At 48.3% G+C, this 17804-nt stretch overlaps 1 protein-coding gene across 5 annotated transcripts in view; it reads right to left on the bottom strand.

Annotated features, from left to right (window-relative positions):
* The window catches only part of LOC125455782 (transcription factor COE3-like), a 461569-nt gene that overhangs the window by 118988 nt on the left and 324777 nt on the right, over nucleotides 1-17804 (bottom strand). For 3 of the 5 annotated variants that reach the window (XM_048538221.2, XM_048538241.2, XM_048538249.2), the window contains exons 9-10: nucleotides 12406-12539; nucleotides 10135-10261 (exon numbers count right to left, since the gene is read on the bottom strand). In XM_048538221.2, coding sequence (XP_048394178.1) covers nucleotides 10135-10261; nucleotides 12406-12539 — 261 coding nt within the window. The remainder of the gene's footprint in view (nucleotides 1-10134; nucleotides 10262-12405; nucleotides 12540-17804) is intronic. The other 2 variants (XM_048538232.2, XM_048538256.2) reach the window with 1 other exon arrangement.

The raw sequence follows: 17804 nt of genomic DNA, 5'->3' as shown, positions 1-17804 counted from the left end.
GCCTACTCCTGCTCCTATGTTTGATGTTTTTATGTAGTTGGGCAGTGAAAATGTAAAATTGGCACATTAGGTATAAATTAAAAAAGGGCAAAGACCAAAACACATAGTGGCAATGCAGATGAACCTGATTTCCTATTCGTGGTTTTGTTGTTAACAAGACCATAAGATATAGGAGCAAAATTAAACAATTCGGCCCAAAGAGTCTGCTCCACCCTTCGATCATGGCTAATCTGTTTCTCAAACCCATTCTCCTGCCTTCTCCCTGAAACCCTTGATCCTACTTATTGTACTTCACAATGCCCCACCACTGGCATATTTATCCATAGCTGCCTAAGCTGGGAATCCCTCCATAGCCTTCTACCTTTCTCTTCCCTGAAGTCAACACTTGCCTCTTGACCAGGCTTTTAGCCACCTGCTCCATTTCCTTCCTTTGCAGCCAAATCCAAAGTCTCTTTTGATTGGGTCTGGAAGACTCTGTCCAGTTCTGGCTGCCCAGTTATAGCAGGGATATTATTAAGCAGGAGAGGGTTCAGAAAAGATTTACCAAATGCTGCTTGGAATGGAAGGTTTGAGTTACATAGAAAGTATGGGTAGGCAGGGATCGTTTTCACCAGAGCATAGGGGGGGTGAAAGGTGACCTGTTAAAAGTTTATAAAACCAAATTCTGGGAGGCCACAATGTATTTGTCACAACTGGGGAATGGATCGCGACAGGACACTCTCAGTCATCGAAGCAATACATGACTGAGAGGAATTCAGGGAGATGGCACTGTAGTCATTCCGACTGGTCTGAATAATGCAGAAGAACTGGCATCAAGGTTTCTTTAGATATATGGACATTAGGATATCTTGTGGGGATGGTGGGACCTGTATGCTCGAGCTCTTTGAGAGGGTTTAAGCTAGTGTGGCGGGGGACAGGGGGAAATTGGAACCACAGTGAGATTGAGATCTGCCTAATGCAGGGTAACAGCTGGCAGAGGGAAGTCGAGGGGCTCAGAGGGACTGAAGGTCTGGAGTGTATTTATTTCAATGCAAGCGGTATAACAGTTGGACTGATAAACAAAGAGCATGGATTACTGCATGGAATTATGATGTTATTGCCATTACAGAGACACGGTTAAAGGAGGGACAGGGCTGGCAGCTTAGCATTCCAGGGTATTGCTGTTTTAGATGGGACAGAGAGGGAAACAAAAGGGGTGGAGGAGTCAGAGATAATGGGAACTGCAGATGCTGGAGAATCCAAGATAATAAAATGTGAGGCTGGATGAACACAGCAGGCCCAGCAGCATCTCAGGAGCACAAAAGCTGACGTTTCGGGCCGAGGCCCTTCATCAGAGAGGGGAATGGGGAGACGGTTCTGGAATAAATAGGGAGAGAGGGGGAGGCGGACCGAAGATGGAGAGAAAAGAAGATAGGTGGAGAGAGTATAGGTGGGGAGGTAGGGAGGGGATAGGTCAGTCCAGGGAAGACGGACAGGTCAAGGAGGTGGGATGAGGTTAGTAGGTAGCTGGGGGTGCGGCTTGGGGTGGGAGGAAAGGATGGGTGAGAGGAAGAACAGGTTAGGGAGGCGGAGACAGGTTGGACTGGTTTTGGGATGCAGTGGGTGGGGGGGAAGAGCTGGGCTGGTTGTGTGGTGCAGTGGGGGGAGGGGACGAACTGGGCTGGTTTAGGGATGCAGTAGGGGAAGGGGAGATTTTGAAACTGGTGAAGTCCACATTGATACCATTGGGCTGCAGCGTTCCGGGGCGGAATATGAGTTGCTGTTCCTGCAACCTTCGGGTGGCATCATTGTGGCACTGCAGGAGGCCCATGATGGACATGTCATCTAGAGAATGGGAGGGGGAGTGGAAATGGTTTGCGACTGGGAGGTGCAGTTGTTTGTTGCGAACTGAGCGGAGGTGTTCTGCAAAGCGGTCACCAAGCCTCCGCTTGGTTTCCCCAATGTAGAGGAAGCCGCACCGGGTACAGTGGATGCAGTATACCACATTGGCAGATGTGCAGGTGAACCTCTGCTAAATGTGGAATGTCATCTTGGGGCCTGGGATGGGGGTGAGGGAGGAGGTGTGGGGACAGGTGTAGCATTTTCTGCGGTTGCAGGGGAAGGTGCCGGGTGTGGTGGGGTTGGAGGGCAGTGTGGAGCGAACAAGGGAGTCACGGAGAGAGTGGTCTCTCCGGAAAGCTGACAGGGGAGGGGATGGAAAAATGTCTTGGGTGGTGGGGTCGGATTGTAAATGGCGGAAGTGTCGGAGGATAATGCGTTGTATCCGGAGGTTGGTAGGGTGGTGTGTGAGAACGAGGGAGATCCTCTTGGGGTGGTTGTGGCGGGGGCGGGGTGTGAGGGATGTGTTGCGGGAAATACGGGAGACGCGGTCAAGGGCGTTCTCGATCACTGTCGGGGGAAAGTTGCGGCCCTTAAAGAACTTGGACATCTGGGATGTGCGGGAGTGGAATGTCTTATCGTGGGAGCAGATGCGGCGGAGGCGGAGGAATTGGGAATAGGGGATGGAATTTTTGCAGGAGGGTGGGTGGGAGGAGGTGTATTCTAGGTGGCTGTGGGAGTCGGTGGGCTTGAAATGGACATCAGTTACAAGCTGGTTGCCTGAGATGGAGACTGAGAGGTCCAGGAAGGTGAGGGATGTGCTGGAGATGGCCCAGGTGAACTGAAGGTTGGGTTGGAAGGTGTTGGTGAAGTGGATGAACTGTTCGAGCTCCTCTGGGGAGCAAGAGGCGGCGCCGCTACAGTCATCAATGTACCGGAGGAAGAGGTGGGGTTTGGGGCCTGTGTCGGTGCGGAAGAGGGACTGTTCCACGTAACCTACAAAGAGGCAGGCATAGCTGGGGCCCATGCGGGTGCCCATAGCCACCCCCTTAGTCTGTAGGAAGTGGGAGGAGTCAAAAGAGAAGTTGTTGAGTGTGAGGACGAGTTCAGCTAGGCGGATGAGAGTGTCGGTGGAGGGGGACTGGTCGGGCCTGCGAGATAGGAAGAAGCGGAGGGCCTTGAGGCCATCTCCATGCGGAATGCAGGTGTACAGGGACTGGACGTCCATGGTGAATATGAGGTGTTGGGGGCCAGGGAATTGGAAGTCCTGGAGGAGGTGGAGGGCGTGGGTGGTGTCACGGACGTAGGTGGGGAGTTCCTGGACCAAAGGGGAGAAAATGGAGTCCAGATAGGTGGAGATGAGTTCGGTGGGGCAGGAGCAGGCTGAGACGATGGGTCGACCAGGGCAGGCAGGTTTGTGGATTTTGGGGAGGAGATAGAAACGGGCCGTGCGAGGTTGGGGAACAATGAGGTTGGAGGCTGTGGGTGGGAGGTCCCCTGTGGTGATGAGGTCGTGAATGGTGTTGGAGCTGATGGTTTGGTGCTCGGGTGTGGGGTCATGATCGAGGAGGCGGTAGGAAGTGGTGTCGGAGAGTTGGCGTCTGGCCTCGGCGATGTAGAGGTCAGTGCGCCATACTACCACTGCGCCACCCTTGTCTGCGGGTTTGATGGTGAGGTTGGGGTTGGAGCGGAGGGAGCGGAGGGCTGCCCATTCTGCGGGGGAGAGGTTGGAGTGGGTGAGAGGGGTGGAGAGGTTGAGGCGGTTAATGTCTCGACGGCAGTTGGAGATGAAGAGGTCGAGGGAGGGTAGGAGGCCTGGGGGTGGTGTCCAGGAGGAGGACTTGTGTTGGAAGCGGGTGAAGGGGTCAGTGGAGGGAGGGTTGGGTTCCCGGTTGAAGAAGTAGGCATGGAGGCGAAGACGGCGGAAAAACTGCTCTATGTCCAACCGTGACTGACTGTATCGGCGCCGCCTCTTGCTCCCCAGAGGAGCTCGAACAGTTCATCCACTTCACCAACACCTTCCAACCCAACCTTCAGTTCACCTGGGCCATCTCCAGCACATCCCTCACCTTCCTGGACCTCTCAGTCTCCATCTCAGGCAACCAGCTTGTAACTGATGTCCATTTCAAGTCCACCGACTCCCACAGCTACCTAGAATACACCTCCTCCCACCCACCCTCCTGCAAAAATTCCATCCCCTATTCCCAATTCCTCCGCCTCCGCCGCATCTGCTCCCACGATAAGACATTCCACTCCCGCACATCCCAGATGTCCAAGTTCTTTAAGGACCGCAACTTTCCCCCCACAGTGATCGAGAACGCCCTTGACCGCGTCTCCCGTATTTCCCGCAACACATCCCTCACACCCCGCCCCCGCCACAACCGCCCCAAGAGGATCCCCCTCGTTCTCACACACCACCCTACCAACCTCCGGATACAACGCATTATCCTCCGACACTTCCGCCATTTACAATCCGACCCCACCACCCAAGACACTTTTCCATCCCCTCCCCTGTCAGCTTTCCGGAGAGACCACTCTCTCCATGACTCCCTTGTTTGCTCCACACTGCCCTCCAACCCCACCACACCCGGCACCTTCCCCTGCAACCGCAGGAAATGCTACACCTGTCCCCACACCTCCTCCCTCACTCCCATCCCAGGCCCCAAGATGACATTCCACATTAAGCAGAGGTTCACCTGCACATCTGCCAATGTGGTATACTGCATCCACTGTACCCGGTGCGGCTTCCTCTACATTGGGGAAACCAAGCGGAGGCTTGGGGACCGCTTTGCAGAACACCTCCGCTCAGTTCGCAACAAACAACTGCACCTCCCAGTCACAAACCATTTCCACTCCCCCTCCCATTCCCTAGATGACATGTCCATCATGGGCCTCCTGCAGTGCCACAATGATGCCACCCGAAGGTTGCAGGAACAGCAACTCATATTCCGCCTGGGAACGCTGCAGCCATATGGTATTAATGTGGACTTCACCAGTTTCAAAATCTCCCCTTCCCCTACTGCATCCCTAAACCAGCCCAGTTCGTCCCTTCCCCCCACTGCACCACACAACCAGCCCAGCTCTTCCCCCCCACCCACTGCATCCCAAAACCAGTCCAACCTGTCTCTGCCTCCCTAACCGGTTCTTCCTCTCACCCATCCCTTCCTCCCACACCAAGCCGCACCCCCAGCTACCTACTAACCTCATCCCACCTCCTTGACCTGTCCGTCTTCCCTGGACTGGCCTATCCCCTCCCTACCTCCCCACCTACACTCTCTCCACCTATCTTCTTTACTCTCCATCTTCGGTCCGCCTCCCCCTCTCTCCCTATTTATTCCAGTTCCCTCTCCCCATCCCCCTCTCTGATGAAGGGTCTAGGCCCGAAACGTCAGCTTTTATGCTCCTGAGATGCTGCTTGGCCTGCTGTGTTCATCCAGCCTCACATTTTATTATTTCGGGTGGAGGAGTCACATTGCTGACTGGGGATCACATCACAGCTGCGTTGAGGAAGAGATTTCTGGGAAAGCTGGGAGTTTTCTACTGACCTCCAAACAGCCCACAGAAGACGGAGGAGCAGACATGTGTAGTTAGATACTGGAAAGGTGTCAAAAAAACAGGGTAACTATGGTGGGCGATTTTAACTTCCCCCTTACTGACTGGAGCTCCCTTAGAGCCAGGGGCTTGGATGGACAGCAATTTGTCAGATGTGTCTTGGACGGCTTTTTGAGAAAATATGTTGAGAGTATTTCTGATGAAGGGTCTAGGCCTGAAACGTCAACCTTTGTGCTCCTAAGATGCTGCCTGGCCTGCTGTGTTCATCCAGCTCCACACTTTGTTATCTCGGATTCTCCAGCATCTGCAGTTCCCATTATCTCTGCAGGAGTATAAAACCCTTGTTAGGCTGCATTTGGATTATTGTGTGCAGTTTCAGTTCCTACACCACCAGAAACTTTGGAGAGAGTGCAGAGAAGATTCGCCAAGGTGTTGCTTGGTCCCAAGGGCATTGGCTATGAAGAAAGGTTAAAAAGATAAGGAATGTTTTCACTGGAAAGGCAGCAGCTGACAGGAGACCTGATAGAAGTATACAAAATTATGAGAGGCAGAGACACGATGGATAATCAGAGGCTTTTTCTTAGGGCTGAAGTTTCATTACAAGGGCACAGGTTCAAGGTGAGAGGGGGAAAGTTTAAGGGAGATGTGTGAGGGAGGTTTTTCATGCAGTGAGTGGTAGGAGCCTGGAATGCACCGCCAGAGGAGGCGGTGGATGCGGGCACATTGGTGACATTTAAGAGACATCTGGATGGTTACACGAGTAGGGAGGCAATAGAGGGATATGGACAGAATAAAGGCAGAAGGTTTGTTTCATAGTTCAGTCGGGGTGTAATGATCGGCACAGACTTGGAGGGCTGAAGGGCCTGTTCCTGTGCCGCACTTCTCTTTTGTTTTTTTTGTTTTTTGTGTGTAGGTGGAGTTAATAGTAGTTATATTTTCCCTGAGATGAGGGATTTCAAGAGCAGGGGATACATTTTTAAGGTGAGAGGAGAGAAACTTAAAAAAGACATAAGAGGCAAATTTTTTACAGAGGGTGATTTGCAGGTGGAATAAATCTCCTGAGGAAGTGGTGTTTAATAGATATTTGGATAAGTACATGAATAGGAAAGGTTTGGAGGCACATGGGCCAGGAGCAGGCAGGTGGAACTAGTATCGTTTTGGATTATGCTCGAAGGGTCTGTTTCCGTGACGTGTAACTCCGTGACTCTATGATTCATTGTTGTGATTTTGCATCATTTACAGTCATTGGACACCAGAAGTAAGAACAATTTCTAATTCACAATACTGTAAGACCATTCAAATTTTCCATCAAACAAATCATAACCCTTCACCACACTGAATAAACTGGTCAATCCCCAGGATAACGTTGACCAAATGGACTGGGTCTGCTGAATGGGTTAATGCATCTCCCTTGATAGTAATATCATACAGACTAGTGTTTTTGGATTCATCAATATTCCATTACATGTTGATCCCGTTTATACCCAATTTGCTGTTGGTAGATATCTTTTTTGTAATTCCAAATCTGTTGAATAATACATTTAATAAGCAAATCTATTTTTTGAACTATCAGCTCCCAGACACCTGCGCGACAGATTATCCAGTGATACTCCAAGAGAGTGTTGTCAGCTCGACAAAAGCTTATCGCTTTGATAAATCTAATGGCGAGAAAGGAGTTTTCAATGTGCCCTAAGCAACAGGGCTTATTATTACAACTGAAAGGTCACCATCAAACAGTCTGTCATAACAGAAAACAAAACAATAATCATCTGGCAGCAAAGACAATCTATAATGATAGCAGCAATGCTCCCAAACCATAATGTAAACACTGATAAGTGAGATTGGAAACCATTATGGTAAATGGAAAGTCATTCCACAGCCTATAGATCATAGAATCCCTACTGTGTGGAAGCATGCCATTCGGCCCATTGTGTCCACACTGACCAGCCACGGGCAGCATGGTGGCTCAGTGGTTAGCACTGCAGCCTCAGAGCATCAGAGACCCAGGTTCGATTCCAGCCTCGGTCAACTGTCTGTGTGGAGTTTGCATATTCTCCCCGTGTCTGCATGGGTCTCCTCCAGGTGCTCTGGTTTCCTCCCTCTGTCCAAAGATGTGCAGGCTAGGTGGATCAGCCATGCTAAATTGCCCGTGGTGTTCAGAGGTGTGTGGGTTATAGGGGGATGGGTCTGGGTGGGATGCTCCAAGGACCAGTGTGGACTTGTTGGGCTGAACGGCCTGTTTCCACACTATAGGTAATCTAATCTGAACCCTCCAAAGAGCATTCCATCCAGACTCACCCCATTCCTGTAACGCTGCATATCCCTGGATAATATAGGCAATTTAGCATGGCCATTCCACCTGACCTACACATCTTTGGACTGTGGGATGAAACCCACAGCGACATTATGCAAACTCCACACAGACAGTTACCCAAAGGTGGAATCGAACCTAGTGTTATGAGGCAACAGTGCTAACCACTGAGCCACTGTGTCTAGACTTTGTTTAAATACAAAATTTTTAATTAAATAGAAGCACTGAATGAATATATTATTTAACAAATTATTTTCCTTAACTAGTTTTAAGGATCAGTTGTCAGTCAAGCTCCTCCTTCTCACTCTCTGGTGTGCTATTCCCAGAGTGTATAAACTATCCTGGGTCACCACCTCTCCAGGCTGACTCCTCTGTAACACTTCATTGATCTGTTGGTTTGCAATGTCTCTGCTGGCAAAGAGGTCGTCCAGATAATTATATAGAAATGTGTTGGACTAATCTTGGATCCAAACATAAACAGAATCTTGTCAAAGCCAAGTAAATATTTTCCAAGAGATAATGGGAACTGCAGATGTTGGAGAATCCGAGATAACAAGGTGAGGAGCTGGATGAACACAGCAGGCCAGGCAGCACCTTAGGAGCATAAAAACTGATGTTTCGGGCCTAGACCCTCATCAGAAAAGGGGGAGGGGGAGAGGGTTCTGAAATAAATAGGGAGAGAGGGGTAGACGGATCAAAGATGGATAGAGAAGAGGATAGGTGGAGAGGACACAGACAAGTTAAAGAAGTGGCGACGGAGCCAGTAGACGTGAGTGTAGGTGGGGTGGTAGGGAGGGGATAGGTCAGTCCAGGGAGGATGGACAGGTCAAGGGGGTGCGGTGAGGTTAGTAGGTCAGAAATGGAGGTGCGGCTTGAGGTGGGAGGAGGGGATAGGTGAGAGAAAGAGAAGGTTAGGGAGGCGGGGACGAGCTGGGCTGGTTTTGGGATGCAGTAGGGGGAAGAGGAGATTTTGAAGCTTGTGAAATCCACATTGATACCATTGGGCTGCAGGGTTCCCAAGCAGAATATGTGTTGCTGTTCCTGCAGCCTTCAGGTGGAATCATTGTGGCACTGCAGGAGGCCCAGGATGGACATGTCGTCTGAGGAATGGGAGGGGGAGGTAAAATGGTTGGCGACTGGGAGGTGCAGTTGTCTGTTGCGAACCGAGCGGAGGTGTTCTGCAAAGCGGTCCCCAAGCCTCCGCTTGGTTTCCCCAATGTGGAGGAAGCCACAATGTCTACAGGGGATGCAGTATACCACATTGGCAGATGTGCAGGTGAACCTCTGCTTGATGTCTTCTTGGGGCCTGGGATGGGGGTGAGGGAGGAGGCATGGGGGCAGGAGATCCCTCAAATCATCCAACAATCACACTGTCCTCATTTCCCGTCGTAACTCTGTACCCAAAACCCAATTTCTCCCTGAAAGCACCAATGGTACTTGCTGTGGTTGCACTGAGGTCAGTCAGCTGGGCATCACTGAATATGAATTCCCCAATTAGGGCTGTTAGCCTGTTCCAATCAGGGGCTGACATAAAAGAATGAATGTCAGGGATAGTGACAGCCCAAATGCCTGACTCAGTGAGAGGTGGTGCCATTTGTAAATAAAGAATGATCGGTGATGGGATGCCAGCCTCTGAAGAGTTATTTCAGTATTCTGGCATCATTATTATGTCATTATGACCACTCTCTGGCTTCGGGCATTATTGGTGAGAGCAGATTGTTCGCAATCACGCTGAGATGTTCGAGGTAGTCCTGCTGGCTGACATGACAGAGTGACGCTCAAGTCCACATCGAAGGGATATTTAAGTGCCTTCAGTTATGTGGATAGGAGATTCAATAGAGGTGCTTAAAATTACGAGGGTGGTGTTGATTTACAAACTAAGTGAGAACAGTTTCCGAGATAATGGGAACTGCAGATGCTGGAGAATCCAAGATAATAAAATGTGAGGCTGGATGAACACAGCAGGCCAAGCAGCATCTCAGGAGCACAACCGCTAACCAATGGGCAAGGTTTTATGACAATTGCCGAAAACATGGAGAGATGAGCAGTTTGATCTTTCTACAAAATGCGTTGTTACAATCCAAAATGAACAGTTTGAAAGGAGCTGAAATTTTAAAAACTGAAGTGGGTAAGCTTTTGAAATAAAAATAAAACAATTTTGGGCTCTTGGCGGCAAGTACAAAATAAAAGGGACACAACTATTTGAAAGAGCTAACACAGGCTGATAAGCTGAGTGTCCTCCTTCTGTGCATTAAAATTTATGGCTCTATCATAAGAACGTGCCTCGTCATTGTGTTCCTTCTTCTGTGTCCCCAAGGAACATGTAAGTCTCAGGCAGAGGAGAAAGATGCTGAGGATCTCCAGCACTTGCAGTATTCTGCTTTTATTGGGGTGTACCAGGTGAGTACAGCTGTAAACCCAACCACCCTCACCCTGCCACTCCCATCACTGACCTGTGTAGACAAACCTCCCTGGTGCTCCTTTACAGAATTGCTTCGACTTGTAAGACAGCGTAACTTCCACCACTCCCGGGATGTGCCGTGGGGGCGTCTGCACTCGGATGGCATGAGGCGTGATCAGCTGTCCCGGAAACAGACAGAAAAATAAATCCAAAATTCACGCTAAAACCTTTCGACACACTCAAGACAACCGGTAAACATGAGGAAAGTTATGACTGCTCCAATCACAATCACTGGCATTGAGCTCAATGGACAGACTGCCAAACAGAAAATTAAGAGGAGATTTTCGAAATTGCAAGGGCTCTTAATAAGAGTATATAAGGAGAAAGCATTCTTGGGAGTGTATTCGAAAGTGCTAAGAATGTTCTTTTGGCATTTGAGCCTATATTCATCCCGATACCAATAAAATCATCCAATTAGCTATTCTGTTCTTATTAGTGCAGCCTTGATGTGTGCAATTTAATTGCCTGATCTAACTGCACAGCATTTCACTTCAGTTTTCCAAACTTTAATACCCTCACTATTTCTTGTTTACTTCTGAATTCAAAGGCAAAACGGAGTCTCTCCCTCTCTCTTGATCACTCACACATTGGCTGTGAATTTAACATTTGCCAAGGGCTATTATTTTGGCCAATATGCTCATTTCTGTTAGCCTTGAAATTTGCCCTCTCCAGAGGCAGCTGCTGGACGCTGGATGCCCTCTCTGATATCCTGCACTGGGGGTGATGATACAACCTCAGCTAAGTCCAATACTATTCCCACCTAGATATTAAGCAGACGCATTCCCGAATAGAAAGGGGGATCATTGCTACAGCAATACAGGGATAGAGTGAGACAGGCAGGCAGAGTTCCTCTGCCATCATCAGCCCTGATAGTATAAGAGAGGCTACAACAGGGATGTTTTCCCTAGAGCAGAGAAGGCTGAAACAGACAGGGATATGATACAGGTGTACAAAATTACGAGGAGCATCAAAACCATAGATAGCGAGAACATTTTCCAGTGAGTAGAGGGTCACTACCCCGGCCCCACTGTTTTAAGTTAAGAAGCAGGAGGTTTAGAGATCATTTGTGGAGGAAAACAAAATAAGGCCATAAGACATTCGAGTGGAAGTAAGGCCATTTGGCCCATCAAATCAACTCCGCCACTTAATCATGGCTGATGGGCATTTCAACTCCACTTACCCGCACTCTCCCCGTAGCCATTGATTCCTTGCGAGATCAAGAATTTATCGATCTCTGCCGTGAAGACATTTAACATTCCGGCCTCCACTGCGCTCCGTGGCAATGAGTTCTACAGGCCCACCACACTCTGGCTGAAGAAATGTCTCCTCATTTCTGTTTTAAATTGACCCCCTCTAATTCTAAGACTGTACCCAAGGGTCACAGTCTCCCCACCTAACGGAAACAACTTCCTAGCGTCCACCCTTTCTAAGCCATGCATTATCTTGTAAGTTTCTATTAGATCCCCCCGCACCCTTCTAAATTCTAATGAATACAATCCCAGGATCCTCAGCCGTTCATTGTATGTTAGGCCTACCATTCCAGGGATCATCTGTGTGAATCTCCACTGGACATGCCCCTGATTTCACCCAGGGTGTGGTGGGTATATGGAACTCTGTACCTGAAAAAGTGGTGGAGGTAGGAACTCTCAAGGCATATAAGAGCTATTTGGATGTGCACTTGAAATGCCAAGGCTATGAGCCAAGAGTTGGAAACAAAATGGCATTAGAACAGAGAAATGCCTGATGACCAGCACAAACAGAGTGGGCTGAAGAGCCTTTCTCTCTGCTGTAAAATCTCTATGTTTCCAGATTGACTCAGCCATCGCATTTGAGGCTCAAAGCTGCAGGAACTTCTGGGTTTCCTCATCTCGCACTGCCAGCATTGTGAGGAGAATTCATGGACCACTAATAAAAGAAAATGTCACAGTTTATTTTTCCCTGATGGTGCGGGTATAACAGCAAAAGGCAGCTGGGCAAAAGCACCAGGCAGCCACTGAAGGGAAGCAGTGTGAAAGGAAAGAGGGAGTCACTATTCCCCCCAATCTGTCCATCACTGAGGGAGTAGACTCTAAGGGGAGAGACTGAAAAAGACAGATGAAAGAGCTGGGATGGTGGGAAAGAAATACTGTATTATTATTTCATTTACAAGCTAGACATGCGCGTTTAAACATTAGTATACCTCCAATTGCGATAGGTAAAACAGCATAGCTGCAGCCCAACTGACAGATCAGTGGGTCATTCGATCCTAAAATTTAAGACGTACCTCACTCCAGACCAGCATCGTTCCAAAAACAACCTGTAACCCATCAAAGAAGTTGTCTCCGATAATGATGACAGTGGCTCCGCCTGTAGTCCACCCTTCACTCGGGCTGATCGCTTTGATGCACGGAGTGGCTGCTTTGCAAGAGGAAAAATACAGCTCTTTAGCACCTCTGAAGATTTCCAACTGCACACAAATCTCCTCCCAATTTAACCCCCGTCTCACTCTCTTACTTTTAACTAAGTTCTCTTCTGAGACCTGAGTGTTGCTTGCTGGCCAGCACTTTGTTAATGCCCATCGCTGGTTGCCCCTGAAAGGTAGTGGTGGAGCTGCCTTCTCGAACCGCTGCAGTCCGTGTGCTGTGGGTTGACCCACAATGCCCATAGCAAGGGAATTCCAGGATGTTGACCCAGCAACAGTGCAGGAACAATGACATATGTCCAAGTCAGGATGGTTAGTGGCTTGCAGTGGAACTTGCATTCCCATACAAACACAACTTTCGCACGTAATCCTCAAAATTTCTTCACGGCACAAAAAGTCAGTGGTCAGCTGACTCCCCCAACTCATTCCTGATGTCGGCCAGTCAACTGAGGGGTTGGTTCAGGATCGGGTTACAGTGAGGTGTGCAGGCAATATGACTCCTTACGGAATCTTGGTTCTTCCAGAATTGAGGAAAGCTGACTGGGATATTTTCCATCAGCTTCTTCATACCGCCAATCACATAGAAGTGGGCGCCAGCTGGCAAAGGGCAATACATGCACTCCAAAGAGGCTGACAGGCTATTGTTACCACAATGTTGACAAGTGGGTCCCTCAGTAACGGTAACACAACTGAATGTCAAGGGGTTGAGGGAGGGTAGGAGGCCTTGGGGTGGTGTCCAGGAGGAGGGGATGTGTTGGAGGTGGGAGAAGGGGTCAGTAGAGGGAGGATTAGGCTCACAGTTAAAGAAGTAAGCATGAAGGTGAAAGAAAAACTGCTCAATGTACAAATGTGACCGGAATTTGTTGAATTGTAGGCGGAGGGGGACAAAGGTGAGCCTTTTATTGAGGACTGACCATTCTACCTCAGTAAGAGGGAGGTCGGGGGGGGATGGTGAAGACTTTTTGAGGGTCTAGGCCCAAAATGTCAGCTCTCCTGCTCCTATGATGCTGCTTGGCCTGCTGTGTTCATCCAGCTCTACACCTTGTTATCTCAGACTCTACAGCATCTGCAGTTCCTACTATCTCTGAATGTCAAGGGGAACCGGCTAGACTATTGGAGATAGTCACTTGTTTGGGGTTAATGCTATTTGCCATTTTTCAGCCAAAGCCAGCCCTTGCTGCAGTTGGACATGAATTGCTTCAATACCTTAGGAGTCACAAATGGCACAAAACACTGAGCAGCGATCTGTAGACATCACCATTTCGGACCTGAGGATGATGGGATGGTTACTGATGAAGCAATAGTTAACTGTTAACTCCATTATTAACATCCAGCAGGGTTACCTTTGACCCAAAACCTAACCCAACCAACCTGCATCTCATATAAATATTGTCTCATATAAACACTGTGCTACAAGAGCAGGTCAAAAGGTGGGAATTCTTCAGTGTGTAACTCACCTTCAGTCTCCCCAAAGCCTTTATATCATGTACAAGTCATAAGTCTGAAGGGTGATGGAATTTTCACCACTTGCCTGGTTGCATTTAGCTCCAATGACACACAAGAAGCTCCAGGTCAAAACAGCCCACTTGGTTGGTATCACATCCACCACTTTCAACACTCTTCCCTTTCGTGGCAACAGCACATTAGCAGCAGCTGCACCCAAGTACAAGATCCACTGCTATAACTTACCAAAGTCATTTCTGCCTGTAAACTCTACCATGTAGAAGGGCTTGAGGCAGCAAATGCTTGGGAACTCCACGACCTGCCAGCACCACCTTCCTGATCTGAGACTATATTACTGCTCATCCTCTGCAACTGGGTCAAAATCATGGAACTCACTTGCTAACAGCATTGTGGGTGAACCTTCAGCACATGACGGCTTGCCACTATCTTCTCAAGGGCAATTACGTATAGACAATATACCCCGGCCTTGTCATCAATAGTAGCAATCCATGGATGGACAAATTAAAAATGGCTCACCTTCAGTCCTTTAAATATCATGATACTTCAGCCACTACTGACCTATTAAATATCGAGCCCATCCCCCACATCTATATCCTATCTACCATTAAAAGCAATTCTTTCTATCACTGGGTTACTGTATCAGTAAGGTACTTATCTTCGCTTCTTTAAGACCAATGGTCACTCACATGAATATCCATGGAAGACAACTCGTACAGAATCCCAGAAGCGTTATGTCCACAGAAATAGGCCTTTCAGCTGACCATGCATACAAGGACTTATAAATTGAGCATTATGACCTGATGACAATCTCCTGCACCTTCACCACACTATTTCTATCTAAATGACCATCAAATGCCCTCTTGAAAGCCCTGCCACTTTCTCAAGTACAACTAGGGATGGCCAATAAATGATGGCCCAGCCAGAGATGCCCATGTCCAGTGAAAGAATTGAAAACAAAAATTGAACCTGCTTCCACCACATTTTCAAGCAATGCATTCCACGAGGTTTAACCTTACATCCCCTGGATCTGATTGGATTAGATAAAGTGAGGCAACAGCCTAGTGGTATTATTGCTGCACTGTGAATCCAGAGACCCAGGCAATGTTCTGGCTACAGATAATAGGAACTGCAGATGCTGGAGAATCCGAGATAACAAGGTGTAGAGCTAGATGAACACAGCAGGCCAAGTAGCATCTTAGGAGCAGGAAAGCTGACGTTTTGGGCCTAGACTCTTCATCAGAAGAAGGAACCATGAATCAATAAATGGGGGTAAAACCCATTCGGTTCACTAATGTCCTCTGGGCAAGGAAACTGACTTCCTTACCTGGTCTGGCCTGCATGCGACTCCAGACCCACAGCAATGTGGCTGACTCTTAACTGCCCACTGGGAAATTAGGGATGGTCAATAAATGCTGGCCTGTGAATCTTGGTGCCTGTAACAAGTGTGAGGAGCTGACAGGCACTTTTTTTAATCGCAATATTTCCAAAATTTCAGTTTGCTGCTTCTGCTGGTTCACTCTGTTCCCCCAGCATACTGAAACAAATATTCCTGTCTGCCCAGCCATAAACTCTCATGCTTCATTTCATTTGACACCATCTCATGATGTGCCCATAATCTCTAAGCCCATTTATCCATGAGATCCACATTCTGCTTCCTGTACCCTATTCCCACCAAACTGTTGATGATACAATTTCCTTTCCCAGCCCACACATTAGCTGCTGATGTGAACAGCTTTCTCTCCTCGGATACTGATCACCTTCTCTTCAACTCCACCATCACATCCTTCACCTGCAAAGAAAGTTCTTGACCCAGGTCCTTTCATATTATCACTTAGCCCCTCCCCCTCACCCACACCCCCGACCCCCACTCCCAAACCCTCACTGCTGCACCTCCAGCCTTCCATTCCCCACAACTCGTTGAACCTATTGTCATGTCTTAAGTCCTTGCTCTCCTTTTCTACTGTTCTGTGTTGGATTCACTTTAATCAGATTCCCACCCTATCAAAGTACAGGAACAAAAGTCACAAATTATATCTGTGATAACAAAGTGTTGAGCTGGATGAACACAGCAGGCCAAGCTTTTCTGATGAAGGGTCTAGGCCCAAAACATCAGTTTTTGCGCTCCTAAGACGCCGCTTGGCCGGCGTGTTCACCCAGTTCTACACTTTATTATCTCGGATTCTCTAGCTTCTGCAGTTCCCATTATCTCTGATATAATTTTAACCTCACCTCCCTAACCTGCTCTTCCTCTCACCTATCCCCTCCTCCCTGCATGCCCATTTCCTTCCTACTAACCTCATCCCGCCTCCTTGACCTGTCCATCCTCCACGGACTGACCTATCTCCTCCCTACCTCCCCATCTACACTCACCTCTACAGGCTCCATCCCCATCCCGTTAACTTGTCTGTCTCCTCTCCACCTATCTTCTCCTCTATCCATCTTCGATCCGCCTCTCCCTCTCTATTTATTTCAAAACCTTCTTCCTCTCCCCCATTTCTGATGAAGGGTCTAGGCCCAAAACGTCAGCTTTTGGGCTCCTATGATGCTGCTTGGCCTGCTGTGTTCATCCAGCTCCACACTTTGTTATCTCGGATTCGCCAGCATCTGCAGTGCCTATTATCTCTCTCAAATGGTATCTCCTTGGCAGCGAGAAAGGTCAAACTCTCATGCTCCGTAGTGCCTGCCAAGTTTGCCCATATTACTTTCAGCTGTGAGAAAGGGATAGACCAGGCAACTGCAGGCCAGTCAGTGTAACCTTTAGTGGTGAGGAATTGATTAGAAGCAATTCTGAGGAGCAAAATTAATTTGCATTTGGAGAGGAGGGGTTAATCAAACACAGTCCCCATGATTGTATTAAGGGGAGGTCACGTCGGATTAACCTGATAGAATGTTTTGAAGAGGTGGTCTGGTGAGTAGATGAAGGCCGTGCTTTCGATAAGAGCCTGCATGAGAGACTGGTAGCAAAAATAAGAGCCCATGGGGTTCCAAGGAAATTTGGCTAATTGGATCTACATTTGGCTAAGTGGCAGGAAGCAGAGCGTAATGGTTGAGGGTGTTTTTCTGACTAGAAATCTGTCTCCAGTAGAGACCAACAGGGGTCAGTGCTGGGGCCCTTACTGTTTGTGGATCATGTAACTAATTTTGACTTCAACGTGAGCAGGTTGTTCAATAAGCTAACAAAACAAAACAAAAATTGGTGGCTTGGCAAATATTGAGGAAGCCAGCCTTAAGTTCTAAGAGGACACAGTCAGGTTGATCAGACGGGTAGATCAGTGGCAAATGGAAGTCCGTCTGAATAATTGTGAGGTGAAGCACTTAGACAGAACAAACAAAGCAAGGGAATATATGATGAGCAGTAGGGGCCAGGGAAGCACCAAGAATTAAGCTAACATTGGCATGCATGTCCAATGGTCCCTTAAGGGACTGGTACAGATAGATAGTGATTAAGAGGGCATATGGGATAGTTGTCATTATCAGATGAATCATAGAGCTTAAGAGCAGGGAATCTTTGCTGGAACTGTATAAAATGTTGATTCAGCCACAGCTAGATTGTGCACTTCTGGGATCCACAGTTTGAAAGGGATGTGATAGCACTGGAGAGGGTTCAAAGAAGATTCACCAGGATGTTGACTGGACTGAAGACTTTCAGTGATGTGAGAGACTGGATAGACCGGATTTGTCTTCCTTAGAGCAGAGGGGATTGTGATGGGACATGACTGAGATGTATAAAATTATGAGGGCCATAGACAGGGTAGACAGAAAGGAACTCTTCCCCTTGATGGGGCATTATAGACGAG

This window comes from Stegostoma tigrinum, chromosome 1, assembly GCF_030684315.1.
Source record: "Stegostoma tigrinum isolate sSteTig4 chromosome 1, sSteTig4.hap1, whole genome shotgun sequence".
NCBI classification, from domain to species: domain Eukaryota; kingdom Metazoa; phylum Chordata; class Chondrichthyes; order Orectolobiformes; family Stegostomatidae; genus Stegostoma; species Stegostoma tigrinum.
The sequence above is the reverse complement of the archived record's forward strand: the minus strand, read 5'-3'. Positions and strand labels throughout refer to the sequence as shown.